Here is a 27,263-nt window from a genome sequence, read left to right as displayed (position 1 = left end):
TCAAAAACTGAAATTGACTGTAATTATTTCAGGACCAAGAATATCTCACCGTTTATCATAACCTGATAAACTACAAACGTCAAAAGTATGTGGCGTCGATAGCAGCCAAAGTAATAAAGTATTATTTCTATTAGATGATGTTTTTTGAGTCGTCATACCTTGGAGTTTACTGCAACATTCCACAGGGTTCACCCTGCCCAGGACGCACCTACAACAGTCGTATCTCGAATTCATGGAATGAAGACTTAGGGTGGCCATTGCAACAATGCCCGTGGCTAGATTTAGTGTTAATTCTTGCATTGGAAGTCATTATTTTTTGAAACTGGTAAAAATGTTTCCTGCATTCCCAAAAGTGTTATGAAAAAAGTGCGCAGTGCCAATTGTAAAGAAATGGAATAACTAAATTGTAAAATATGGGTTGAAACATTGTTGATTTTGGTGTAGTTATTTTTTTTTCTAGCAAAATCTACAAGATTTAGCATAAAGTCGGTGTGGATATTTGGAGCAAATTTGATGCTTTCATGATATTCTTGAGGCAAGGTTCCCATTTAACTAAGAAATTTTCACTGGAAGGTGTGAGAGGTAAGTGCGGCAAATTTTTCATGTCTTGTGAAAATTTTATTATGCTTCGGAACTTTACGAAGTCGTTTACGTAGCTTAAGACACGGCGCCCCGAGATTGCCCTGGAAGGCGAGAGAAGGCATACAGTGTAGGGCTTGGGCTACTGACATGTCTCAGAGGTCACCTCACCTGAAGCAGGTACAATGACGGAGTGCCTAAGTGGTCCCTTTACTAAAATCGAGAGGTAAACAAACAACCAAAGCATTATATAGCCCTCCTCCTCTTTTGAGTGTCGTCGTCAGCATTCTCCTTGGTGAACTTCTCACGTCAGTCATCACAATGTAGTCGGTGCTGTAGGGAAAAGCACTCACCAACCAACCCCGCTATTCATCGAATTTGCTTGCAACTAAGAAAATATCTGATAGCAACGTTACTGATCCATCTCGGCAACTCCACCAGATCTGGAGTTTTGCCCTGTTTGGGAATTGTATTGGCGGAAGGAGGAACGTGCCGGTCATCTTGTTGCAAAAACACTGACCTTAAAATTAAAGTCCTTTAATAAAAGGGTGAGGCTCAAAGTAGTTTCGTGTGAATAATGTTTGGTGTTTATTCCCCCTCGTCAGTACCGTCCACCCATATCCGTCTGGATCCTAACTAGCTAGTAGAGAAGTGGAGGAGGTCTCGCGTGTTCACTTCATTGACATCTTCATTTATGTGCCGTAGTGGACAGCTCCATAACTAAATTTCCCAGGTAGCTCGCGCCCACGGCTAGTGCCGCTTCAGTTGTCAAGGTTTAGCATTCAATAATAGAAATCAGGGTAGTTGTGTTTTAGAATTGGATTTGCTTTCCGCTACCACCAATTTACCAGGCTGGTATTTCCCTGAAGACGAGAGGTCGTAAGACTTGGACAGAATATGCATAGCCGATGTGCAGAAGGACTGGAGGCTATTAGCGTGGCTGAGGGGCCACGCCGCCTAACGGAGGTACAAAGGCGGAGCTTTAAGTGCCCTTGGAAACATGACGAAGAGTTAAACAAATAATTAATACATTATAAAAGCACATCTGTCATAAGTAGTCTTGCGGTAGAAGTTGAGGATCTGCTCAATCGTTGAAATAATTGTGTAATTTAACATGAAAAAATTATGGGGATGTAGAAGTTTGCTTCGAAAGTGGCGGCTTTTCAGGAATGCTATATTCTGCCTCCCATGTGAAGCATTGTTGAGGAATGAAGAAACATGATATTGGAACTTGTTTTGCCAGCGTCACCCGATTGCAGAATCTTTTACACTTGAGGTGAAACAACTGGATGGTTTCAAAAAGCATTCTTCCCAAAGTGATGGTTCTGTTAGGTTAAAAATACATCTTAAATAAACAAGTGAATTTTCCCAAGCATTTGTAATTTTGTGATCCCCCACGAAGACGATTATTTAAATCAAAACATTTGCTGCGGAGTAGGCCTGGAAGCGAACCTCTCAAATATTCACTAGTGGACTGGTGTGATTATCGCGCGAGTAGCTGCATGAACTTCATGTTCCCGAAAGATAAGCTCAGGCTTGAAGAGGAGTGAAAGCTGTGAATTATTAACTTTTACAGAGAGAGAGTCGAATACGGGCAGAGTTGATTAAAACGTCAATGAGCCCGGACAATCGTTTCACGCACAAGGTGTCCTGCAAACTGATGCGTCACTGGCGCGTCTATCGCCGAGACACCATCTTTCCACACCACCAAGAGCGCGTGGACGGCGTCCTTCTCCTTCGCTGCCGACCTGATGGTTCAGCGACTGAAGCTGGCTCGCCACCGGATCCTGAACATTCCTCCCCCCTACTGCGGAGTAGCAGCTTTGACAACTACAACATTGTGCGTCTGGTGAAAAAAAAACTACTTTTTATTTAACACACGACTGGTGGTAGAGTGCGTGGGGCAAATATCGACAACGCTTAGTAGTTTTTCATTAGAAAAATTGTATTTGTCTATTTCTCCAGAAAATAAAATTCAACAGACAATATGCTTATAAACCGCATTGCATACTTTTGGTCTCATAGACGGTTTACATTACAACTGGGCATTCCATTGAACCACGCTAGAATCCGATTATGTAATTCTACCTAAAACCAGGGTAAATCTTATAGCAGCTGCTTGCAGTGGTTTAAATTGTCAACGAATTTCGCCATTTTATTATCTAATTCAAATGATTCTGATAAGATTTCAATCCCGCTTCTGATGATATGGTTTCTCTATAGATCTCTATGAAGAACGACAGGCTACAGATAAATTTTCCCCATGTAATGCAATGTTTAACTGGCTAAAATAGCATTAAAAAGTTGTGTAACATGTAGTGCACTTGCTGATATTTATATTTGTTTGGTTTTTGAGTTTACTTGCTTCTTAAATTTCTAGCCGGAATATGGTGTGGTTAAACACTGGGTGTTCAAATCCTCGACCCGTTATGCATTTTGGCGGTGGCACGCCTTCTTCGTTGCTACTCTCGTTCTTCTTATCCGCTCGTCTCAGCTCTTCTTGGTAGGTTGTGTTTTTGTTGGAACTGCGCTCTACTGAACTGACTGAAGTAACGTTATTTTTTCAACCGTACGAAACTATCTCGGGCATTTGAAGCATTTACCATTTTTCTGGATTTCTGATTCCTTTCACAAGAGTTTACATCTCCACGCTTCGCCTAAGGTATTAGTGAAATAGTACCGCCAGGCATTGCACTCACAACCATCCTTAAACATGCTTCCAGTTCTGAATAAAATTTGCATCATTTGACATTTGTAATCTATTATATAAAATCTTAATGCCTGTTGCTAGTTAGATTGTGAGAACCCCCAAGTCCCGTTTGCTTCGTTCAGGGAAATTAACGTGAATTTCAACAGGTTATGAATGTACGCGTATAATTCCAGCTTCCGAAACGTTCACTAGTTTACCATTGCTCTGACTTGGTTGTCATAGCTGCGTCAGAAATGTGACGTGTATGACTAAAAGTCATCCGGTATGACGTGGACACGGCAGCATAACTGGGATGCGCGTCACTTAACGGCATTGCATTAACGGTACATCCGAGGGGTTTGACTCATTAGACGTTTATGTTCCACCTTTTTACTCTGCACCCATTTTGCGTCTTCCCCATTTATTGTATGCTTCATCCTACCTGGCTGATATAGCCACTAAGGCGGTTGTTAAGTTTTACGGTTGCTGACATTGCACGCCCTGGTGAAGTAATATTTGCTCTTCCACTCCTAAGCTACATCTGTTGTGTTTCCTTCTTTTAGTACACAATTCCATTCAGATCGCCTATCAGTTTCACTGCGCTCTTTCAAAACAAGCCAATCCCACTTTCAGCAGATGTTAATCCAAGAACGGTAAGAGGGTCCTACGTATCTAGCCTTTGAGATTTTAAAGGGGTTGCATCCTTTTACCTATTCCACCGACCGAATCATTTGTTTGAATTTGCAACTCTTACTGAATGAGTAAACACGTCTGCGGATGATGTTTGTGCTTTAAAAGCCAGCCATAACATTTGTGCTTGAGCCCTAATTGTTTGGCCACTCGGGAGCTCTTCATCCCATTCAGAAGGTAATATCGACATCAAAGGCCAAATGGAGCAAATTTTGTGCCGCCTTTGACCAACCACACCCAGTCTGGTAGGATTTCCTTGGACCTCCGCAGAGGAGATCAGAACTACAATTATTTAAGATGCTTTGTTTTTTCCCACTGTCAATGCCAGAGGGAAAAAAGGGATTATAACCCTGCATGAAAGGTACCCATCTATTGTGAGAAAAAGCTTTTTTAAGTAAAGCAGCAGTGAATGTATTTGATGCGATGGGATCAGATATTTTGGTTGGAGAAGAGATTCATAACAGAAGGAGCTAAAGAAATAATTCCAAGCTCGCATGTGTCGCTTTTTTTCTTTTATTCGCAATTATCCTGCCCTCAATGGCCAAAAATCATCTTTTTAGCTCCTATTATTGCTAAATTACTCCTCACCTTTTTAAGCATGCGACATAGAGACATCCATTCAACCGTAAAATTTTTAGGTGAATTCACTTTGAAATCTGTGCTGAGCATAAGCGGGGCCCTAGCAGGGTCAGAAAGCTTCAAACCATATTCAAACGACTTTCCATGCCATCAGGGTGACCTTGCTCCATAATTCATATACAAGCCTCATGTAGAATTGACACAAATGAAATCAGGGGAAAAACTGTAGGCGTTGAATACTTTTTGGAGGCAAGACCTGAGAAGGTTGAAATAATCGACCTACCCCAATGTAAACAAGTGCAGCGCCCTGTAACTTCTCTGAAGACGATAGAAGGCATAATACTCGTACAGACTGTATGCTGTCGACATAGAGAAGAGCTTGAGGCTACTTGTATGGCCTGGAGGCCAGGTCGCTCAGCGGAGGTACAATGGTGGAGCCCTTAGGTGGCTCATTACCAAAACCGAGAGCTAAACAAACCGATAAAATATGTATAGTCCCTCTTCGCTTTGGAGCGTCATTACCGTCGCAACCCTTGGTCTATCTCCCGAGTCAGCTAGCACAACACAATTGGTGCTGTAAGGAAGACCCTCACAACCGAATTTGCATGCAATTGTGGAGGTACTTGACTGTAACGTCACTGATCCCTCTTGGCAACTGTACTGGATCTGGAGTTTCGGCCTGTAAGAGAACTGAACTCGGAGACGTAGGATTATGTTGGCCATTGTACGTGCCTATAGCTGGTTGTAAGAACACTGGTTTAAAAGCAGAGTCGTATAACAAAGGACAGGGTTTAACATAGTACCTTGGAAATAAGGTTTCATTCTTTTTCCTTCCTTCTACCTTGTTCTCACTTAAATGCATCCCGGCCATATCTGTCTGGGTTCTTCCTAGCTAGTAGAGAAGTGGAGGAGGTGTTGCGAGTCCGTTTGGTTGACATCTTGCTACAGACACGGTAAGCGGCTTCGTAATGAAACTTCTTTAGATGGATCATAGCGACAGCTGGTATCGCTTCTGTTGTTAATAGCTTTTCTCCAGGATACGGGACTGGGATAGTTGCTGAAGGTAGACGCTCTTCTCAACCCTTCCGTTAGAAGTCGTCACAGATTCTCTCATCTATGACATACGTCCATCTTTCGTCACTCTCGGATTTACCGTCCAGCAGTAGAAATCAGGATATTTTTACTGTAAGACCAGATTTGCTTCCCACTACTGTTAATATTGCGCCCCAAGATTTTCCTGAAGAAGGAAAAGACAGTACTAGGACAGAATATGTATTGTTGACATACAGAAGGGCTTGGGGCTACTGGTATGGCTCGGGGGCCAGCCCACCCAGCAAAGGTACAATGGCGGAGCACCCAAGTGGCCCATTACTAAAACCAAAAGTTAAACAAACAATTAATATAATACACAAACATTTAGGGTGTAGAAATGTGTTATCAAAACTTGTCAAAGGAGATTAGTGCCTTAGGAATCGTTCATACATTTAACACCTTTGGAATATAGAAGCTCATAATTTGCGACATCTGCCACTGGCAGCTTATCATAAATCTCCCTGGGAAACTCATCTCTATTGCAACAGCATGATGACAGTGGAATTCTCAAGTTTATGTAAAAGCCACATTTATCTAATGACAGAAAACTGTTTCACATTTGCACCTGAATTACCACCTTCAGAATGACTGAATTTTGATCTCAGGGCTACATTTATTACACAAACGAAAAGCAATGTCCGACCCTTCGGAGTCGACTTACTGAACTGTGGACATCAGCACAAACTGCCGCGGAAGCGGATCGGGGCTCAGCGCCTGCCCTTCACCGTTTCTGCATCTTCTTCAGCACCGCTGTGCTCTCCATCTTTCTTGCCTTGCTGATGCCACCCATCTGCATAGTTCTATCCACAATGTCCATAGGCATCGGTCTTCTAGCCTTCTTGCTAATTCCCACTCTCAGTCTCGTGTTTCACCTGCTCTGTGTCATTCTATGGGATTTCTATAAACCAGGTAGGTTTTTTCCCTCCGGTAGTTCTAAATGACCCTTTTTCTGTCTTTCTAAATAGAGGCGATTGATTCCAGTATTTTTAGCCCTCACTCTTGATAAATGGTTTGGAAAGGAAAATATAGGAATGCAAAAAAATATTGCCTCCTGATCATCATGAAGTTACCGTTTAGAGATTCTTGGCAGCCAGAGAAGAATGCCGTTGTGTGTGGTATTGAAGTGAAGAGTACCTCCGCAGTGCCAGCATTCATTACTAGTTAACGGGTAGACATTTCAGCCATCAAAATAACTTCTCGTTTTGCATGAAAACACTTAATTTTCTATTTTTTAATGCCAGATTGGCATAAACTACACCGCATAGTCGTCGAATTTTTACAATATCTTTAAAATCATGCTAAAATTTTAGTGGAAAATGGCTTGCTTGTAGGCAAATTGTCCCTTGTCTATTGTCATCCCTTGCTCTGCTGAGATTTGACTGCCGCTACTGCTATCGTTGTTATCGGCAAGCTGAGTTTGTCAATTTTCCGGCTTGTAAACACACTATTGTTTCGAACTAGACGTACCACCACTTTAAACATCCCAAGTGGATATCTCTGCACGCCACCAATTATTTTTTAAGACGGAAACATTGGCTGCAGTAGTCCCACCGGCTTCGGGAGATTAACCGAAGGTCATAACAGACACCTTTCCCTTTGATGAAAGAGGAAATGTTTCACATAAATTACAAACATTCCTCCGCTTTTTTGCTTTATCCACCTTCCGCATACCAATACGCGGAGATTTGGATCAGAGGGTGACTTATTCAAAGGCATGCAGCCCGGTAGGTTCTGCGCCATAGCCGACACTGGTTGCTAAATTCCTTCTGCCCAATACCGGCTGATTGAACATTTCTTGATGAATCTGGATGCAAACGATAGGCAATCGAAATGCCTGCTTTCCATCATTGTCTTAGCAAACACAGAATGAATTTGTTTGAAAGGGAAACACTTATTCCTTTTAAAGCACACAGCGCATAAGATGAGACGACTCCAGGGAAGCGCATATACTGATAAAGACAGCAATTTTATTATCGCTTAAGTACTTATTAACGTCTCTTCGTTTAATTGTTTTGCTGTTTGAGATCGAGTGTGCGAACAGTCCGCTCCACCGGAAGCATTATTAAACACACTTGCAAAACTATTTAGAAATACCCTAGGTAATGACGGGGCATTGCGTTTGTTGGTGGTCATAAAATGAAGGAATAAGGTGGGACAGGGTTAGTGCGCAACACAAAGCGCGTAAAAAACAAGGAGCTTGAATTAAGATGTGGGCAAATTAGCATCTCATAACTCTTGATTATGGGTACTTTTGTGAGCTCACTAACTGAGAGGAGGGAAGGAAGTCACATAAACATCTACATCTGTGCTGTTTTTTGATTGCTAACTCGAATAGTGGGTGAAAGGGGCTGTTTAGCCGGTTACTGTATGAACACGGAAGTAAATGATGTGCCCAAACGAGTAACAATACACACTACCCGAGTTGCTCATTGGTCCCTGATGACTCAGCAAGCCCTCTGGCCTGTCATTTTACGGCCTTATCATCTCTCTATCCATTGGTTTGCGCTGCGACTGACTCACTTGCAGTGCGGAGTCTTCTCATCCCACCAAAGTAACTCTTTTTCCCCTCACCTCTCGCTCTAGCAACACACCCTAATAGCCTGCTTCCAATCCTCGAGGCTTTCATCTGGCACCTGACAATTCGGTGCCTTCTCCAGCTTGTCGCAGCCCTACTATGTGGCCTTCTCCTCTACCCCCTTCTCTCCCTGATAGTCGCCTCCTTTGGTTTCTTGCGTTGGTTCCTGCGCTCGGTATGGGACGCTGTGACTTATCAAACTTGCCTGAAGTTTTGCATTCGCATTCCCGCTCATGACAACTACATCCTCCAACGGCGCGCAGGACCCGGTCTCTCTCCAATGCATTTCTACAAGGTGAATCATCACACTTTTTTGACCTTTTTCAACTTACAATTGGAGCGCGTCCCTCCTCTTTTTAACTCGGTATTTATGTTCCACTTCTGGACGATGTAGACTCCAATAAATTTCTTGCTGCTTTATTCTGCAAAGATCATGGAGTTATTGTAAGGCCTGTGAGCATGGAAATAGCGAATAGACAGGTATCATCGGCACCATAAGAAGAGTCGCGTACCGCCAGCACAGGGCTTGGCTTGTGGCCGACTGATAGAACTCGGGTCTAGCACCCATCTGCTGAATTTACTCAGTGTTAATTTCTCTTCGACGACATCACGCAGTCTTGCCAACTTTGACTGGAGTAAATGTGTAGGTAGGCTCGTGCTCACTTTGCTCCATTTCAGGAATTTCATTGAGGCATCATTTTAATTTTCTCAAGCCGCTAACTGCATATGCACTCCAGATATTCCAGTTGTGCTACCTTCATTGCTGGACTCTGACCTTAAACTAGGGAAATGGGTCTGTCCCAATGACGTTCATTGCAAAAGAAATTATGAGTGTGCCAAAGAACCATTATGAAAGCCGGAAGTTGTATTCAGTATGGAAACGTGCCTATCTTGGTGCGATTCTCTATCTTCATTAGATAACATTACCTCTCTTTATGTCGACTGTTAAGACTGACAAAAGAAATTTGAATTTTAGGCGGCTGTATATCAGGGTCAGTCTTAAGTGTTGATTTGTTATGTATCCAGTTACAAGTTTCTTGATATTTGGTTTAGGTTAGCGTTTTTTTGGGTTTTTTTGAAAAACGGGATTTGCAAATCGGTTTTCTCGCTTTTACAAAGATCTTTTTTTAGCGTCGATATCAGAATGGATATCGGCATGCTCAACTCCGATTATTCAATTTGCCAGGCGATAGCATTTAACTGAGAGCATAAATATTAACGTTTTTTTCGGACAGGACACCCGATTGAGTTGACTAGTCACCTCAATGTTTCCGCTAATGTGTATTAATGCAGCGCCCGCGACTTCCCTGAAGGCAAAAGGAGACAATACTCGGGCAGAATATGCATTGCCGACGTACAGTAGGGCCTGAGGCTACTGCCATGTCCCAAAGGCTAGGCCGACCGGCATGAGGCAATGGCAGAGCCCTAAGTGGTCCCTTTACCAAAATCGAGAGATAAACAAACAGTTAGAGAATTGCATAGCCTCTCTACGCTTTTGAGCCTGACCCCCTGGTTGACCTTCCGTACCGGCCATCACGACGTAGTTGGTGCTGTAGGAAAAATACCCATGAACCACCTGCATCAGTCATTGAATTTGTGTGCAGCTGGGAAGATAATTAATCACAATGGCGCGAATCCTTCCCGCTAATTCAGCTAGATCTGGCGTTCCGCCCTGTTTCAGAACTAAATTGGGGAAAGGGAAAGTGCGCAGGCCATCATGTATGCTCATTGCTGGTCATGGACGTACTGGCCCGAAAGTGGAGTCAAATGACAAAGGTTGAGATTTAACATCGTTTCGTGGGGTAGGGTTTAGCTTTTATTTTCCCTTTCCACTTTGTTCCCACCTCAGTGCTGTCCATCTCTATCTATCTGTGTTCTATCTAGCTAGCAGAGAAGTGGCGGAGGCATCACATGTTTACTTACCTGACGCCTTCATAGAGGTACTGTTGACAGTTCCGTAACGAACTTTTCCAGATAGTTTAGTGCTACGGCTAGTGTCGCTTCTGTTGTTAACAGCCTTCCTGCAGACTAAGGGACCGGGGTAGTTGTCGAAGGTACACGTCATTTTCGGTCCTTCTGTTATGGCTTGTCACCGATTCTTCCACCCTCGGCACGTGGACTTCTCCCGCCCCACTAGGGTTTATCAATCGACATTTAAGATCGGGTTCGTATTCCACTGCCACTAATGCAGCGCCCCTAAGACGAAAGAAGACATAGTACTCGAACAGAGTATGCATTGTCGACGTACGAAGGGACTTGGGACTTCTGGTATGGCCCGGAGGACGGCTCACCCGGCAAGAGTACAAAAACCGAGGGATAACCAAACAGCCAACGTATTACCTTCTTATCTGAAATTCCCTTTCTATGCCGTCGGAAAGGTCCTCTTTTGGGCGACCAAGCTGTACTTCCTAAACGCATCCACTCTTCGTGTCCGCAACAAGTACAAATACATATTTATAAAGAAGGGATTATGTGTCATTGATTTCATTTGCCTAATCATATTTCACCCTTTTTAAGGTATCAACTGTTCATTGTAAAGCTTGACATTTATGTGTTTTCAATAAGTGAGGTCGCTCAGTGCTTTACGAAACTTCTTACAACACGCTGTTGCATGGAGCTTCAATTTATAGTTGAACATGCTAGAAGATGGCAAAAGCGCAGCACCTCTGTGAATCTTGGGTGCATAAATAAGCGGGGGTTCAGGGGTAAGCGCATGGGGAGGGAGCATCCCGCGATTAAGTTCATCCAGTTTCTGTACCCCACTACTCCTGGCCTGCCTCATTCAGATTTCGCTCTGTGTGCACTACAAGCGCACAAGTGACAGAACAAAACCCTTCCTTGGCCTCCTCCTTCCATCCTTCGATCATGTAGCTGTTTTCTTACCCACACCATCTTATATATTTAGAAAAGACTAAATCACTGCCTCATTAATGCTTAATGTTGTGTGGTACGGGTAAATAAACAAGCCGATTGGCGGTACTTCGGCTCCTGGCTATTGTGGTAGTAGTGACAGAGAGGCACAAAAGTCACACTCTGAACACCAAAAAAGAATATTGCTTAATCAAATTTTCTCCTTTCCAAATGGTGAAACTTACGACGAAGTTCATAACCATTTATTGTTCCTCCAGGAAAGTTGTAATTCTTGTCTTTAAGTTCTGTAAACGATCTCCATGGGAAGTCTCCCTGATGTTAAAAGCATTCTCTCACAGTGAAATAGAGTAAAATTGGCGCGGGTGCGTTCACAGTGAATATTCCACCTTCCTAATTCAAACTTGGAAAGTCTTTTGCTTTTTTTGATTGGAACTTATGTTTTGGTGGAAACTAAATTGGACTGCGTTGTTATTTGGTTATTTTGACACCCGGTAACTGCTTGTTAGCCACTCTTGTGTAAAGCCCTCACTCCCGATGAAAGCACAATAATTTGTCTTAAAAAATAACCAACTTTATAGAACTGACTTAGTACTTTTTAATCTCTTCTAGGCTCGGTTAGCCGACGTCTGTGCCATTTTAGCGGGCCAATTGGAGTCCGTGGAATTGGAGGAATGGAGAGCACAAATGGAAGAGATCGCGCGTGAACCCATCAAGGCCTACAAGTATGCATGCATCACTCTGCACCCGTTTGCAGAAAAGAAGTACTAAATTGGACTAATGTGAGCCAGCGGATACTCGTGTGAAGGGGATAATCTGATGGCATAGTGGGGCATATGTACCCAGCAATACAGGTGCCTCCATTAAGTAGACACATTGTTTTCGGAGAAAGAGGGCGGTGAGAAAGGTTGACATTTGGGAATGGTAGAACAGGTAAAAATAAAGCACTTCTCCTCATCTCCATAACGATTGGGTTATGTCTGACTAATGTGTTGTAGTTTTCCATTTTGTTAACCCTTGCTAGGGCAATTACTTGATGTAGACAGGAAAATGAAACTGCACTCTCGGGAATTAAAGTGTTAGTGGCGCTTTTGTTTCGTGCATTTTAAGTACTCCTCACTTTCATGGGATTTGACGGAATATTTATTGTCAGAAAAGGAAAAGTACGAGTTGAAAGTACCGCCTCTGTCCCACCCGAAGTCTTTCAGCTTTACCAACAGTTTTTTTTTGCTTAGAACTCTTGATTTAGGCTGCATCACTCCCGAAACAGTCAAAACCTACTAATTTCACGATAATGATGATGGGATTTTTAGTTTAACAACCCCTGAAATGCCACCTTTGTACGACAGCTGTCCTCTGTGTGGTGTAGGCAGCTGTGGCCATGATATTGTCATAACTGACCTACCGCCAGTGCTGGGATGTTTTTTCGTCAAACCTCCAGGGCAACATCGCATCGTTTATCCTGTATACATGTGTGTAGACATAAAGGAAACCTGTGTAATCACAGACTGATTAGAGTAAACAACGCTTTTATCAAAACAAGTATCTATGTACCACGGTGTCTCCTCTTGGTTCCTTTTCTTAGCCTTCCCTCCAGCCCCCTCTCCCCACTTCCCCATTCCCTCTTTTATGAGGGGACATAATACTCATACGTGTGTGTAAGCGCATGTGGGGACTTGTTCGTGGGAGTGTCTCACGACTAGAGGGAGAGGTAAGATCAAAGTCTAAATTTTACCGTACCCGCTTTGGTACCTCCCTCGAACCCTGATTGTTTGTAATGATGATGGCAACGGCAAACGGGAGATAGAGAAGGGGCGGAGAGTCATAAATTATAGGCTGTACCTACCCACTGAACCATTTGGGTCTTCAAGGGCATAAATCTTATTTCATTTTCACAGCCTTAGGGGTTGACTCAGGCTAATAGCAGTATTGTGCTTTCATATCCCATTATAACTAAAGATTGGGGTGTGTCGGATGGTTGGGGATTGTAATATACAGTTGAATTAGGCGGGCAAATATTTGCTCGGGTCTCCCCTGACTTATCCTCCAGAAGTCGTGTTCTTTCTATCATATTAACATTAAAAATCGCCACTTATTCTTACCTGAATATCGCATGGAGTTTCTTTGATGAACATGTGGTTGTTTGGTACTTCTGTATCGCGGTTTTATCAAGCCTCTTGTCCATGAATATTTCATGGAAGTCCTACGGTCTCGAAGCGATCGGGCAGGGAAGATTGCATGTATTCTTTATAAGGTTCACGGGCGCCTTTTAGCCCCTCCTACTAGATAGGCTCTCCTTCGGCTTCAAGTTCAGGGAGGGGGTCGCTGAACCAATCACATTCAGCAGTTCGTGCCCCTTATTTCAGACCCCTACATAAATGCACACATCCCAAAAGTGGTAAAAAAAGGCAATTATTTTAAAGCCACTTTCCACATTTCTGTGAGAATTTAATGGTTTATGAAAATACGAGATGCAGCGCAGCTTTAAAGCGCTGTATAGCACTACTTCCGTTTAGCTTATTATTGAGATGAATTTCTTGTGTAACAAATCACAGGACTATGCATTTTCAAGTCTGGTCTAGTCTCCATTAGGGGTATACAACAGCTACTGTTCGTAATTGCAGTTTTTAAAACCCCGATCCTCGAGAAGGGGACTTTGTCAGCCAGAAGACCGTGAATGAGGCGTGTATGCAATCCTTTTTAGCTCACTGGCGGAGAGTCTGGCGTGGCTTTCGCTGTCTCCTGTGGAAAAAGGAATTTTTTGCCAGTTGCGTGGGCAAACCAAGGCCTGGATCGAGGATATTCATCTGAGGGTGAAGCAGTGAGTTTATTCATGCCCTAGTTGATTGTTTGGATGTGCCTTCTTGTGACGGTAGGATGGACAAGTGTGAGACGAGGGCGATTTCACTTAACCTAGTCTTATCGAAGGCGTAAGAACTATATTTGAATTGGAACTTTGTTTTGGAAATTTAAAGGTCGTGGATGCACAAACAGTGCTTCACAGACCAACTCCTCCATTCAACGATTTATGTTCATTGACTAAATGTAATGCTTTGGCAATTCAAAGGAAGGATTAATTAATGTAGTGCGCTAAAAGTTCCGCTTCTTACACGCGTTTATAACACGTTACAAGTGCATTCCTTTTTTACTTTACAAATGGCGGGTTTGTGTCACCAATGTGTCCACCCACGCCTGCTGTGGGCGGATAACGTCCGACATTATGAGGTGGCCAATTGTGCATGAGTCAGTCCTCACAGAATTGGTAAACAATCGCAAAATTGTCTACTACAAGCCGCCTCACAATCAAAGCCTGGGAGATATTTATTACCTTGCCTTTTGTCTACTGCCTACATCCAGAAAGTTCCCTATTTTACCCGTTCTAAGACACTTTATTAGCATACCTTTGGCGCATTTTTTTTGCGTTTTTAGCACAATTTACGTGATATCCTTAAAGCACTTTTTTTTCGTCTAACTTCGTTCCTAAATTAAATTAGGCTTGAGAATAACTACAGCCCTGAACCTAGCGACGCATTTGTTACCCACTTCAAGTAGGGAGTCCAACTTTTAATTAAGGCTGGCGTCGGTAGTGGCTCCCGCTCTCCCGGTGTCTTGCCTCATTAAAAACCCCAGTACCTTGGCTGACACCGTCAGCTTAGAGAGTGAATTAGGGCTTATTGTGTTATGGACAGTCTAAGAATGTCTGTTTTTGGCAATGATTGGTATAGATGACAGACGAATGTGGTCACAAAGGCCTGCTGTCCACGTAACGCTGTAACAGCCACCAAGTTATCCTAAATAAAAGCCTTTGATGTTACATTCTATCAGCCAGACGCGTGGGGTTATTAGATGACTACGTTTGGAAAGCGAGATGGATGGATGGATGGATGACTACAGAAATGGCGTAAAATTGTGCCCCACTTAAATGGTTTGGTTTATTTAGGGGGCTCTAGATTGCTGTAAAGAGGGTTTTTAGCAGTTACTGGTTATTTGCAGAAAGATTGTCCTCCTTCTGACAAAATATTTTGTATTTAGACGAAGGGAAGCACTTCAACCCAATTTTCCTCGATGCCAAGCCAATCGAATCAAGCTCTCTGCCAGCGATCTTCAGGTTAGTTTTTGGGCGTCTACTTGCAAATTCACAAGTAAACGGATCTAAGCGATGTGAAATTGGGGTATTTAAACCTAGGCCATGGGATCGAGTAAACGGACCTGTTGATGGTTACATCAATCCTGTGCTTAACTGTACAAATGATCGGAGGATTTTGTGGCCGGAGGAATGCCTACGCCACCATCATTCATTCAAGAACAGATGCACCTTAACTCCTAAAATACTGTAGAATGAAACCGTTAAATTAACTGCCTAATCCAGCTCCACAGAAACTGCTAAAAATACTGGAAAAAATAGGACACGCCTGCTTTGATTTTTTATCTTATAAGTTAAATATTTCATTGCTACTTTCAAATTTGATCAGTGGAACTTCAACCGAAAGTCAGACCACGGGCATTAAGTTTTTGGTATATGGTGAAACTTTAACCCATCAGATTTGATTTTATAATTCAGAAATTTACCATTGTTGGAGCCGCGCAAACGCAGAGGTTTTATGAAACTCGAATTCTCCCCAGATTGCAATTGCTAAATCGCAATCCTGAAGAATGGTGGTCGTGTCGGGGTCTACGAACAGACGACTTTTCCGGTTTGTCATTTCACCAACATCTTATCAACTTTCATGACTTTTTATAATAAGTTTGAGAAAAGGAAATGCTAAACAGTAGAGAGCGTCCATCTTTGCCTGGATTTTGGTGCAAATACCCCTCTAAATCCTCTTATCATCCAAGAGCATGATTTATTTCTCGGCGATATTACACTAAGCTTTTCCCGCTTACCGTGGCTTAAAAAAAGCAAAAGAAGGAGCTGCTAACTCTGGTCTGATGGAGCTTTTACTTCGAGGTAATCTATCTCTTAATGAAGATATGAATAATTTAGGTTTTATTCCACACCTCTTTTGCCACTTGGGCAAAGTGTGGGCTAGCAAATACAATTAACTACACAAAACTACTGATATTTTGAGGGTCATTTGCTAAACCTAGCAAAGTAGGGCATTCATCCGTGCCAAATCAACTTTCGCGCCTTTCCATTGCTTTAGTGGATTTCAAGTCCACCTCTTTAGCCAGTGTCAGCGGAGCAATAGCACTCATTTAATCACAATAAGCTCTGCTTTACCTCGCCCTTTTTTACAGTTTTTCCTAACCGTTGGATATAGTGCATTCCGACAAAAGGGAATCAGAAGATCCATACACACCCTTTGGTAAGGTGGCACGCCGTTTATGGACAAGACCACGCCCCACCTCAACTGTTTGAAAATCGCGTTTGCTTGCAGAATCATCAAAATTTGAAAGTATTCACGATTATCAAGACAAAGTCCCCTGTTTCCGCATTGTGTATTTTGGTTTCGGACAACTTTATGGTGTCTTTGTCTGGAAGACTCACATTTTACGATTACGTATGCTTTCTTCAGAAAGGGTGTAGATGGGCATTGAGGTTGTCAAAACCTAAAGTAGGAGTAGCATTTTGCTATCCAGTGGAGTTAGTGCACACATCCTCAACAGCAGATCGGGGGTGACAAGGCACATGTTCCTAATTGTTGTTTGTTTATTTTTCCCAAAATGATCATCCATAATGCTCTAAATTAGACTCAAAAGTTCGTCTATTTTTAGGACTTTGCATGAGGCTAGTGAAAAATGTTCTGGGTGAACAATTCCTAACGAGCCTAAAAGAGACGGACACGGTATTTCCATTGCATGTGAGTTCCTTTGACGTGAGATAACTTACTTGACTCTTTTTGAAGTGGATCACCCCAGTGCTTTGGAGAGACTCAAACCTCCTCTAGGCCAGTGAGGCTTCACAGACAAACCAAATGGTTGCAATTTTCGATGAACAACGATATCTCCTTTTATCCTCCTGCTATGTTGATTTGATTGAAAAGCTTTCCAATAAACTGCATGACGAAGCCAAACATGCTCGCTCACGAGAGGAGTTTGAGCTGACTCGGTTAAATTATCCCAGAACAATCTGCCTAAGTATTTGGTGCTTACTGACTTTCCAGAATTCCGGAAATTTTCCATAATTCTTACCGAGGAATTCACCCTTCTCTCCATTCCATGATAGGTTATTTGTCGGTGAAGAATATAGACCCTGGAGTTCCACGAGCTGGCTTAATTTTCACAGGACTGACTTCCAAGGGTGTATCCCTAGAACCGCCACGGTCTTTGAATCTTTTACGCCATTCAAGTGGCATGCTACCGTCACCGCACCGAACTGTGCGCGTAGCCCGTTCTGTGTGAGTAGACACTGTGGCGTTTTAGACCTTCGTCCACGTACTCGCAACTGCCGTTGTCTGTCATCTTGCTAAGTAGGGGCCTGGACTGACTCACGATATGGGCACTAGATATTACTGATAGGACACACCTTACTTCTGCATGTATAACCACCACAGTAGCACTTCTTTTTGGCGGTAAAAAATTCAAATCCCGGTCTGACTTGAGTTGCTCTTGTAAATCCTGATTTTGGTCGGGTACTTTCTGCTAAAATAACTTCATTAAAGTCTTTTGTAATGCTAGTATTAATAATATGAAGTCACAAAGAGTTGGTCTTATTAGATTTCACTGATGAAACACCAATTGCATCATTGGGGCTATAGATTAAAAGTCGGGGTGGGGCCGTGGAAGAAGATCGTCTAAGTGTCATAAAACCTCACCATTTCGATTTCAAGAGAGGTGGCTGGTAGACCCATCAAATTTGGCTAATGCATGTTGCGTCTATATTCCACTGGGAAATCTCTGGCGCAAATTAGGCCGGTGGGCAATGCATTTTTTTCAGATGAATTCCTCAACACAAAAATAGCACTGTTAGAACTCTTTTTTGAATAAATTTTTGAACTGACACAGGCAGAAATGTAGGATTAATTAACCGATGAAAAAGTTGTGTTGATAGAGCGACACATATTGTCATTTCTGCAGGTCCGCCAAAAAGGCATTGTCAGCAGATTCGCCCAAGTTGTACCACCGACTCCGTTCATACCACGTCGACCTCCAACGACCACCGGAGCCTGTACTGCAGAAACTGCTGAAAAAGTTGCCACTCTGAGGTCTGGAAAACATGGAAAGCCAACAGCCGACGTGGTGCGCCGTTCTCTTCCCTCCTCTTTTGTAAAAAAGTCAAGAGAAGGGGTTGATGAAGGTCGCAAATGCCGCTCCTACCCACCGATAAATAGTGCGTCTGATCATCATCAGTGTGGTTATAACCTTAAGGAGCAGCCGTCAATCGATGTGGACTTAGATGACAGTGAGGTGGAAAGCTCGTCGGGCAACTCGAAGCGCCAGACAGTGGTCCTGGCCAAAGGAAAACATGATGAAACGGCCCAAGAGGCGAATGGGTTAGAGACAGAGACGGAACCAGGGAATGAGGACAGTATATCAATTGAATCTATGGTTTTCATTCACATTGAACTTCCGCTCTTCCCTCTCTCCGCTTTCGTACCAAAGGCGCTACAGGAGGCTGCTGCGGCTAGGAATAACAGGTTGGCACCCTTTTTCTATACTTGAAAACTCCTTGTAGAAATATACTGTGCTTCGATGGCATACAGCCACTGCAAAAATACTGCATTCGATGTTCCAGTTTTCAAGATACAAATGTAGTTAGCGCATATTTGTCGGCGATTTAAATGCCTATTTCGATGCGATTTTTTTCGTGGCATTTATAACTGATTGGTTTTGTCCCAATTTTAACCTTTACCTACTTCTTGTCTAATCACGTGGAAATAAAAAACCCGAGTTGTTTTCCTATCATATAAATGCAGTTGATTGTGGCCTTTTACTGCGACATTTATTGCCTCAGTGCAGTGAAGCAGGCGTTCCACTGTTGACACGTGAGCTGCTGGGAGGCCTTCGTCGAATCGTCATTTTTCTAGGCGCCATCATTTATGTCACTGCTTTTCACAACTATTCTACGCCTGTCTTAGGTGTGAAGATGGCTTGATGCTAACAAAACAAAAAAGAGAGACAATGGGGCGAAAAGTAGTTCCACGTAGCTAATCTGGTGGGTCTGACAACGACGACGATTTTGGATTAACTGACGTATACCTGGCACTTTTTGAGTTTGATAGCAAATTAATAGTTTACGATTTCGCTTGGTTACTGAACTAAGAGATAAGAAGGTAAGAGTAAAAATTGCTATTGTGCGCACTTTTGAATTCATTTGCGCATGTCCCTGTGCAAATACATAGGCAGCTGAGTCCAATTAGCTTTTCTTTATTGCAATAATATGTTTTACATGCATTGGCTGTGAGAAATGAAAATCGACCTCTCCGAAGACGAGAGAAGACATGGCACTCGGCCGGGATATGTATTTTCGACCAATGGTAGGACTTGGGGCCTACTGGCATGGCCCGGAGGCGAGGCCGCCCGAAAAGGGTACAATGGTGAAGTCCTAAGTGGCCTGTTACCAAGACCGAGGGTTAAACAAGCAATCAAAGTATTGCGTATAGATGGTTGCATCAATATATGGCAAGAAACTGAAAGAATCTTTTACCAAAAGTCCGACGAATGCTTCAAGGTATTCGACGAAAGACGAGTAAATCTAGGATTGGTCTTTTTTTTTCTAACTGAAGTGAATTTCTTTTAGTGGTAGAATGAATTAATGTATTTAAAACCTTATCTCGATCTCCGATGATTTTTTGTTCTCTTCAAGCTTTCCCGCTCATGGTAATCCGTGTCTACTTATTTCGCTTTTCAATCTTAAAAAGTAGGCAGGAGAACGGTTCCCTTGGGTGTCCTTTTATGCCTCGCGGTGGATTTTTTTGTGCATCAGGGGACTTCAAACGACTGTGTCAATGTGGCAATCTTGTTCAAGGGCACATTGGTGAGGTCAGGCGAATCTGCAGTTCCTGCAGGATCGCAAATCGAGTTTATTTCTAAATACAAGATTTACATTTATTTGGAAATGTTTTTCATAGGTAATATAGGGGCTGCCACTAGACCCCGATGAAAACTATCTCAGCTTGGCAAAACAGCAGTAGCCGTTAAAATTAGGTGATCCTGCTTAGTTTCACTGTCAAGGATCAATCACGAGTGCTGCCGTTTCTTCACTCTAACTTCTTTTATGAAACGAGATTACACCTGAAATGACTCAAATTGCGAATAGTTGACGAGTAAATTTCAATTTTCAAGTATTTTCCGGAGGAAATTCTACGCTTATTTCTTGCTTTAGTCGCTTTCCATGCTTGAAATGGGTAATTTATTCATGCCATTGCCGTATGCTCACTGCGCACCCCACCGACTACCCCATCCTCTTACCCATTCTCCTCAACTTCTCTTACATTTTCGAGTCTGAAACTCACAAGATCACTTTGGCAATTGCATGACACTACGGTAGTTTCTCTTCTCACGATTGGCAAGGAGTAGTGCCTAACGACTTTTCGAGAGGGTGAAAAATAAAATGTAAACAAATTTCATGAAAAGTCTCACTGGCTTGTAGCGCCCCTAGACTTACCTCAAGACGAAAGAAGACATAATATTGACGACAGACGGAAGGGCTGGGTGGCCACTGGCATGGCCCGGAGGTCATCCCACTCGGTAAGGATACAATGGCCTCACACCCAAGTGGCCTCTTTACTATGACCGTGAGTTAAACAAACAACGAACGTGTTATAGAGCTCGTCTCATCTTTTGAGTGTTGTCTCCGACGCTCCAATGGGTCAACCTCCCGCGTCAACCATTACAATGCAGTCGGTGGTGTAACAAAAACACCCACGGGTCAACTAACCGCGCCAGTCATCTAATTTGCGTGCATCTGAGAAGGTATCCAACTGCAGCGTCATTAATCCCTCTTGGCAATTCTCCTGAATCCAGAGTTTCGTCCTATGTGAGAGCTGTATTGGTGGGCGGGAAAATGCACTGGCCACCGCGTGTATTCTCTGTTAGTCGTAAGAACACTGACATAAAAGCAGAGTCATTAAATAGGGGACGGGAGTTGACAGTTCCGTGGGGCTAGAGTTTCGCGTCTATTCTCACTACTTTGTTTTCACTTTAGTGCTCCCCCCATATCCAGCAAGCTAAGAAGTAGAGGAGGTATCGCGTGTTTACTTGACGCCGTACAGTTACTGTAGACAGCCCCGTAACGAACTGTTCCAGATGGTTCGCGTCCACCACTAGTGTTGCTTTAGCTGTTAATATCTTTCCTCCAGACCGTTTCTTACAAACTGACAAATTTCCTCTCATTAAGCTTAAAACTTATATAATACATAAACGGGATTAGAGAGGACAGCTTAAACTAGTGAAATTTATTGCAAACGTCCTGTTTTAAGCCCAGTTTATATCTTTTAAACGGATTTTAGCGAAGAAATTCATTTTACATTAAAGTAGCTGACAGTGCGTTTATTCTTTTTCAACTTTTTTAGAATCCCAGACAAATTTGACGCAGGAAGCGGTTGTCGTGCACACGTCCCTGCTTCTACGAACGGCTGCAGAGCTCCAGCAAAGTTATTAAAAACTCCGGGGGCGACGTTTCCCACCTCCGCTGGTGACAGTGCCCAAAACATTGGGGGAATCGGAACGCTGCTGAAGGCGGAGGAAGTGGAGGGCATTCCTGCCGTGGGGACATTACCACTCACTGCATCGCCTCCGCCTGCTTCGGAGGTTAAACGAGCACCATTTGAGCGTCGTTGCAGAGACGCCTTGTGGGCGTGTGTGATCCGCACGATGACCCGAAAGTGGAGACTTAATAAATTTACCCAAGTCCAACGCGAGCTGGCATTCAGCAGTGTGATTGAGAATATTGGCCGGCTAATACATCCGGTGGAGATTGTTTTGAACATGCACTCACGGTAGTTCCTCTGCCCTAGTAGTTCCTTTTCCGCTTCCTCGTAATGATTTATAAGAGCCAGATAAAGTTACCCTGTATCCCCTATTCGGTGAAGTTGTAATCCTTCCGATTTCCAGGGATATTACTCCTTCATAACCTCACTCTAAAATGTTGGTAAAATGAACAAGAAGTGAACCGAATTTTCATCATTTAATTTTTAGAGCAACTGTTAGCGTGGACCAACAGTTTTTACTGTTATTGTGCATTGAGGTACACAGAAATGGGAGGGATGAGTAAATGAGGATGTAATGAAGGCCATGCTAATAAGCAACAAAATTCCAGCTTTTACTTTCGGCATTGTCTTTCCACTTGATCACTGGCCGAAGGATAAGCCGTCAGAGGAAGAAAATTTCCCTAGTTTACTCTTCTTTGGTGATCGTAGCAATGTAAACCCATATTTCATTGTCAAAATGATCACTAAATCCCGTTGTGTTAATCAAAAAACCAATCTGTCTCATAGACAGTTCACCTCTGAACCGTGGTAGAACCCAGATGAGGATAACCAGTCTGTAACCGCTTATGCCGGCGGTGGTGGTGCTTAAGTGGTCTTATTTTGCCTACCCCTCAGCTGTGGCCCTAACACCACTTGCATCCAATCTCTCTGCAATCGAGGTGGCGGGGACAACCAAAATTCAGACACTGGACCACAGGAGATGAGCCTTAAGGGATTACTGCATTTAATAGGCCATTTTACTTTCGCAAGTCTGAATCAACTTTCTTTTATCCAGCACAAATCTCAACCAATAACCTTTTTTATTAATCACAGTTACGTATCCGAATCGGCTGCCCTTTTTTTGTTCTTCGGTATAAATAATTAAGCTAAAATCATGCGTAACGCAAAAAAAAATCGTATTCGATGCTCTTCATCTCGAAATAATTGTGGGAAGTAGTCTTTTTAGTAGCAGATTCTGTGAGATTAAGACTGAATGAGCACTCCAAATTAAAGTGCGCTTGATCTGTTCGGCAATACCTTTGCAAGCACCCGTGCGATGTACTTTGCTTGTACTTAGATTATCATCATCCTGCCAAGAAACGCTGTAATGGACAAACTTACCTTTTCTCCCAGCATCCTAGAGGAGCGCAAAATAAATCGAGAGCATCCCATATTGGCTGGATATATTGCTGAGTTAACTGCCTTCCCACCGACACATCTCGCACCGCCCCTGAAATCCGCAACCAGTCCCATCAACCCATTGCAACAGCAGTTCCACACTCTGGAGTTTGCAGCTACGCATGCAGCGCCCATTCGTCGTCACTTTTCGTTGCGTCATGAGCCCCAGATGTTGCACTCGTTGGAGACGTCTCTTGACCGACCGTTGGAGGGCGAATCGTCACGGCATCAACTGCGGGACTGGGATGATTTTAATCTTGCTTCTTGGTGGGACGTGGAGTCACGACGGGGACGAGACTACTTGGAGATGCGCGAGTCAGCCGTAGACTTCTTCACCGCAGTGACAGATACTACAACTTCGGTGTACGAGGAGACGGAGGATTTAGATGAAGAGGACGATGTGGAGGGAGAGGCGGCGGAGCTGGACTCCCTGTTGGAGTGTGCGGCGGTGATACCGAAAATGGCCATTGCGAATGAGGAGGACAGCCCATTCGGTCGGTTGCGGGGATTGGAATGTTTCCAACTGGTCAGTATCAACGGAAAAGCGACAAAGAATGTAAGAACTGGACAATAAAAGTGTTTTGATTTGAAAAGAAAATTAAATTGGAATCGGGTGATTAATGATAGGCGCTTTTTATGCGTCCTGCACTTACATCTCGCTCCCTGGATGGTGTTTGATTGCACAGGGAGGTGTGGATGCAAGTATGCGTTATTGCAATGTCCAGTTTATGTGCTATTTTACAAGGATTTTCAGCAACAAAAGACTTCTTTTTCAGTCTTAGTGCCTTTCTCGGATGTGAGTCATTATTACCAAACATGCCAGGACCGCTGAATTAAGAAGATAGGAAATGTCACGGCTTTTGGGACGATAATGAGGATAATGTCCCCCCTGTAAATTGAGTTATTTCTGTAGGGGATTTCACAGTATCTATTATCAAACTATAAGGAAATGTCATTAATTTTTTCCTCTACCTCTAAGGAAACAGTTGAAAGCACCAGCGCTATCCAGATGCCGCAGGCCAAGCCACCCACCCTGATGGTTACGAGTGCCAGCTCCACCAGCAGGTGGCCATTGCATCGTCCGCACTCTTCGTCAAGCCTGGCTGTAGCACCAGATGGAGGCGATGGAGCCGATTTCGGTCACACAAATCCCAGAGGCTCCGTGAGGAGCGTTGGACAGAGCATTCCCAACCAGTCTACCGATCCACATCGCTCTTAACACCTTCAAATCCACTAATTCCACCCCGAAGCCATACCACAAAATTGGTAGGTTTCTGCCTGCTCTCTGACGCCTCTCCGTATTCCATTGTAACATAGTTAGGATAATCTAAACTAGATTTTTTTAAAACTGTTTCCTTTTTGGAATGATGCCTGACATGGTAAACAAATTACAAGTGGAAATTGAAAGCATTCATGCAGATAACGGTTTGGGGTAATTAAACTTAGCTCAAGATGGGTGGAATTTATGTTTCACATTCAATTACTTTCTTTAAAACAATTTTTAAAAATAGCTTCCTAGTCCATGTTTCACGATTTTCTTAGAGAATAACATCGGGTGGGAAATGTTAAAAATCATGGTGCGTAGTTGGTTTTTGTAATTAGGATAATTACCAATCACCGTGATAAAAAAAGGATCGGTAGACCAAACCTCTATGGAGCATAAGTAGGCTTTGCGAAAATTACTTTTGTTTTCCAGTTAAAAATAAAAACCTTACGTCTAACTCCCCAACCTCAGGATGGGGATGGGAAGAAGGTAATTTAAAGCACTTATCTCCACACTGCCCCCCGCCTCCTCGGAGGTGGCTAAAATCCTCGATGAGTACTTTATGACTTCTTGGCAAGCGAAATGCATTCCCAAACCCAACAGGAAGTGGTGACACGTTTCATCAGAGCGCGGAAAGAAGTCTTACTCTCTCTCTCCCGGTTTTTAAAAGAGATCCCAATAAATCTGGAAGTTCATGTTGCGCGAGCTTTGAAAAGTGGAGACAGTTTATCACGCGACGCAAAATTGGGGAATTTGGTGGAGACCTCCTGCCCTACCTCCTATCGCAAGGACGTAAAACTCCCACTTGAGTTGTCATTGAATTGTAATTTAAGTAGTTTACTCGATGTTCGAAGGTCTTAGGGAGTGCCCATCGGAACTTGACCAACTGGTTAGTCGGAATTTGAGGGTAGATAGTAAGTAAAATCTCGACGAACCGGGCATTTTTCCCCTAAATTCTGATTTCCGTGAAAATTTGGTTTCTATTTGATGGCATTTCTGGTGAGTAAGATATAATCTTGTTTTTTTGTCGTATAACCGAGTTGGGGTTCGGCGCAGGAACTCGACATTATGCAAACTGATAAATTAATTTCTCATTACTCTCTTCCACTGCATTTTCATTTGCAATCTCGCTGATAAGTCGTCATGGCCTATTCATATTCAACACTTTTTGAGTTTTGGATCACCAGTCGTGATGCTGTTTGAGTGCGAAAACCCAGGGACTGAGGCTGCTGTCCGCATCCACAAGCCCGTTCGGCCCCCCAAATGTCCCCTTTGTCACCCTTCTCCAGGGTTTTAGGTGTCTCCATAGGGAAAACTAGGATATGTCCAGATAATCCAAACCCCGCTTCTGCCAAGCACATGATTCCTTGTTTCACAAACGATTATACGGCTTTTTCAACTAATTTTTGGTTAAAGCTTCCATCGTGGGTAATTGTTACAGTTTCACAAACGTCTTCTCAACCAACCACTTTATTGAGCCATCACGTTTGCATGCAGGGCACCTTTGGACTCCTGCTAAAATCTGTCCCTTCATCTGTGAGATTTGAAGTTTGAGTTAGAATTGACATTAGAGTATTCGCCACTGTGCTGTAACACGCACATTTGACTGTTTATGTCCAAATTGTGCGCATCACTGCGGCTAAGTCAAAAGTTACCGTTTTGTCATGCTGCACTTTGGTATTAGGTGTAGCACTGTGGATGTATACCCCATAATTGGCGAAGGCGGTGCATGTGTTTGTTGAATACTACCAAATATTCAGCAGTCCGACATCACACAGGAAAAACCTCTTCAAGGGGTGTACTTATGCAATTCCCCGAGTCTTTTCTGGCGTCAGAAGGTGTCATAATGCTGTGGCAGAATAAGTATTGCCAACGTACAGAGGAGCTAGGAGACTACTGACATGGCCCAGAGGCTACGCCACCCAGTAAAAGTACAATCGCCGGAGCCTTAAGTGGCTTTGAAACCAAAACAAATTGTTAAACGAGTAGCTAAAGTAGTACATAGCCCCCCTTCTCCTCCTTTGAATCGTCGTGCTGTAAGGAAAAGCACCCTTGAATCAACCAACAGCGCTAGTCATCGAATTTGCTTGCAACTGAGGGGATATCTGACCCGGACAGCACTGATCCCTCTTGGATGGAGGGGGCTTACTCACTCCAGCTACCTATACGCAGTGATTAGCAAGAGTGGAGTGGCAGAAGGCGAGATTAAAGCAAGCGATGCTTCTGTTAGCTAGAATTTGATGCCCCATCTTTGTGACCATGGTTCGGTAGCCGATGCTAAAAGTTTTCACCAACCGAAAACTGACGGCTCCGCTGTGTTATGCTTTGTTTCAGAGATCTCCCTCCCACCGCTATCTTCCACTTGTTCGTCATGGCCGACGGAGCGTTAACAAGCGAACCGGCGCTTTTATTTTATGTACTACTTTTTTTTGCAATTTTCTTTGCTTCTCTTGCCTACTTCCGGTGTGTATGGCTTATTGTTTTGTTGTGTACATTTTCAATTAATTTGTATTTTACCGGATCAAGAAGAAAATATAAATGGATTATGGAAAAAGCTAAAGCATACAATTACTGCACAAGTGTTTTAACTCATTTGTTACCACCGTCACGTGTGTGACACTTCAATTTTCTTATCTGAGCCTGGCGTCACAAATGTGTGACGTGTGGTCTTCACCACTTTTCTGATAGCTAGTTGCATTAAATCGTGTGGTTAAGCTTAGTACGGTACAATTGGCATGTAGGATTCATAAGTCTAAAGGAAATAACTGGTTTTGATTGTTGAACAGCGGTCAGGTGCGTCCTCCCATCTTTCAGTACAATACAATGCTCATTATGAAATAAAGCGCTTCCGTTCTGGCGGATACTCAATCAGCAGATGATAGATGAGTATCCTTGAGT

The 27,263-nt window shown here is 43.2% G+C and overlaps 1 protein-coding gene across 1 annotated transcript in view; it reads left to right on the top strand. All coding sequences in view use genetic code 11, as the record gives it.

Annotated features, from left to right (window-relative positions):
• EGR_02804 (hypothetical protein) overlaps positions 1 to 24,320 on the top strand; it is a gene marked incomplete at both ends in the record, with an annotated part of 31,367 nt that extends 7,047 nt beyond the window's left edge. The window contains 13 exons of the mRNA XM_024492053.1: positions 2,156 to 2,419; positions 2,960 to 3,082; positions 6,235 to 6,538; positions 8,213 to 8,499; positions 11,685 to 11,797; positions 13,777 to 13,893; positions 15,105 to 15,180; positions 15,634 to 15,766; positions 16,788 to 16,873; positions 18,090 to 18,649; positions 21,527 to 21,952; positions 23,057 to 23,657; positions 24,081 to 24,320. Coding sequence (XP_024353547.1) covers positions 2,156 to 2,419; positions 2,960 to 3,082; positions 6,235 to 6,538; positions 8,213 to 8,499; positions 11,685 to 11,797; positions 13,777 to 13,893; positions 15,105 to 15,180; positions 15,634 to 15,766; positions 16,788 to 16,873; positions 18,090 to 18,649; positions 21,527 to 21,952; positions 23,057 to 23,657; positions 24,081 to 24,320 — 3,330 coding nt within the window. The remainder of the gene's footprint in view (positions 1 to 2,155; positions 2,420 to 2,959; positions 3,083 to 6,234; positions 6,539 to 8,212; positions 8,500 to 11,684; positions 11,798 to 13,776; positions 13,894 to 15,104; positions 15,181 to 15,633; positions 15,767 to 16,787; positions 16,874 to 18,089; positions 18,650 to 21,526; positions 21,953 to 23,056; positions 23,658 to 24,080) is intronic.
• Between the last annotated feature and the right edge of the window lie 2,943 nt (positions 24,321 to 27,263).

Source organism: Echinococcus granulosus (genome assembly GCF_000524195.1).
Source record: "Echinococcus granulosus chromosome Unknown EG_S00013, whole genome shotgun sequence".
NCBI lineage: Eukaryota > Metazoa > Platyhelminthes > Cestoda > Cyclophyllidea > Taeniidae > Echinococcus > Echinococcus granulosus.
The sequence above is the reverse complement of the archived record's forward strand: the minus strand, read 5'-3'. Positions and strand labels throughout refer to the sequence as shown.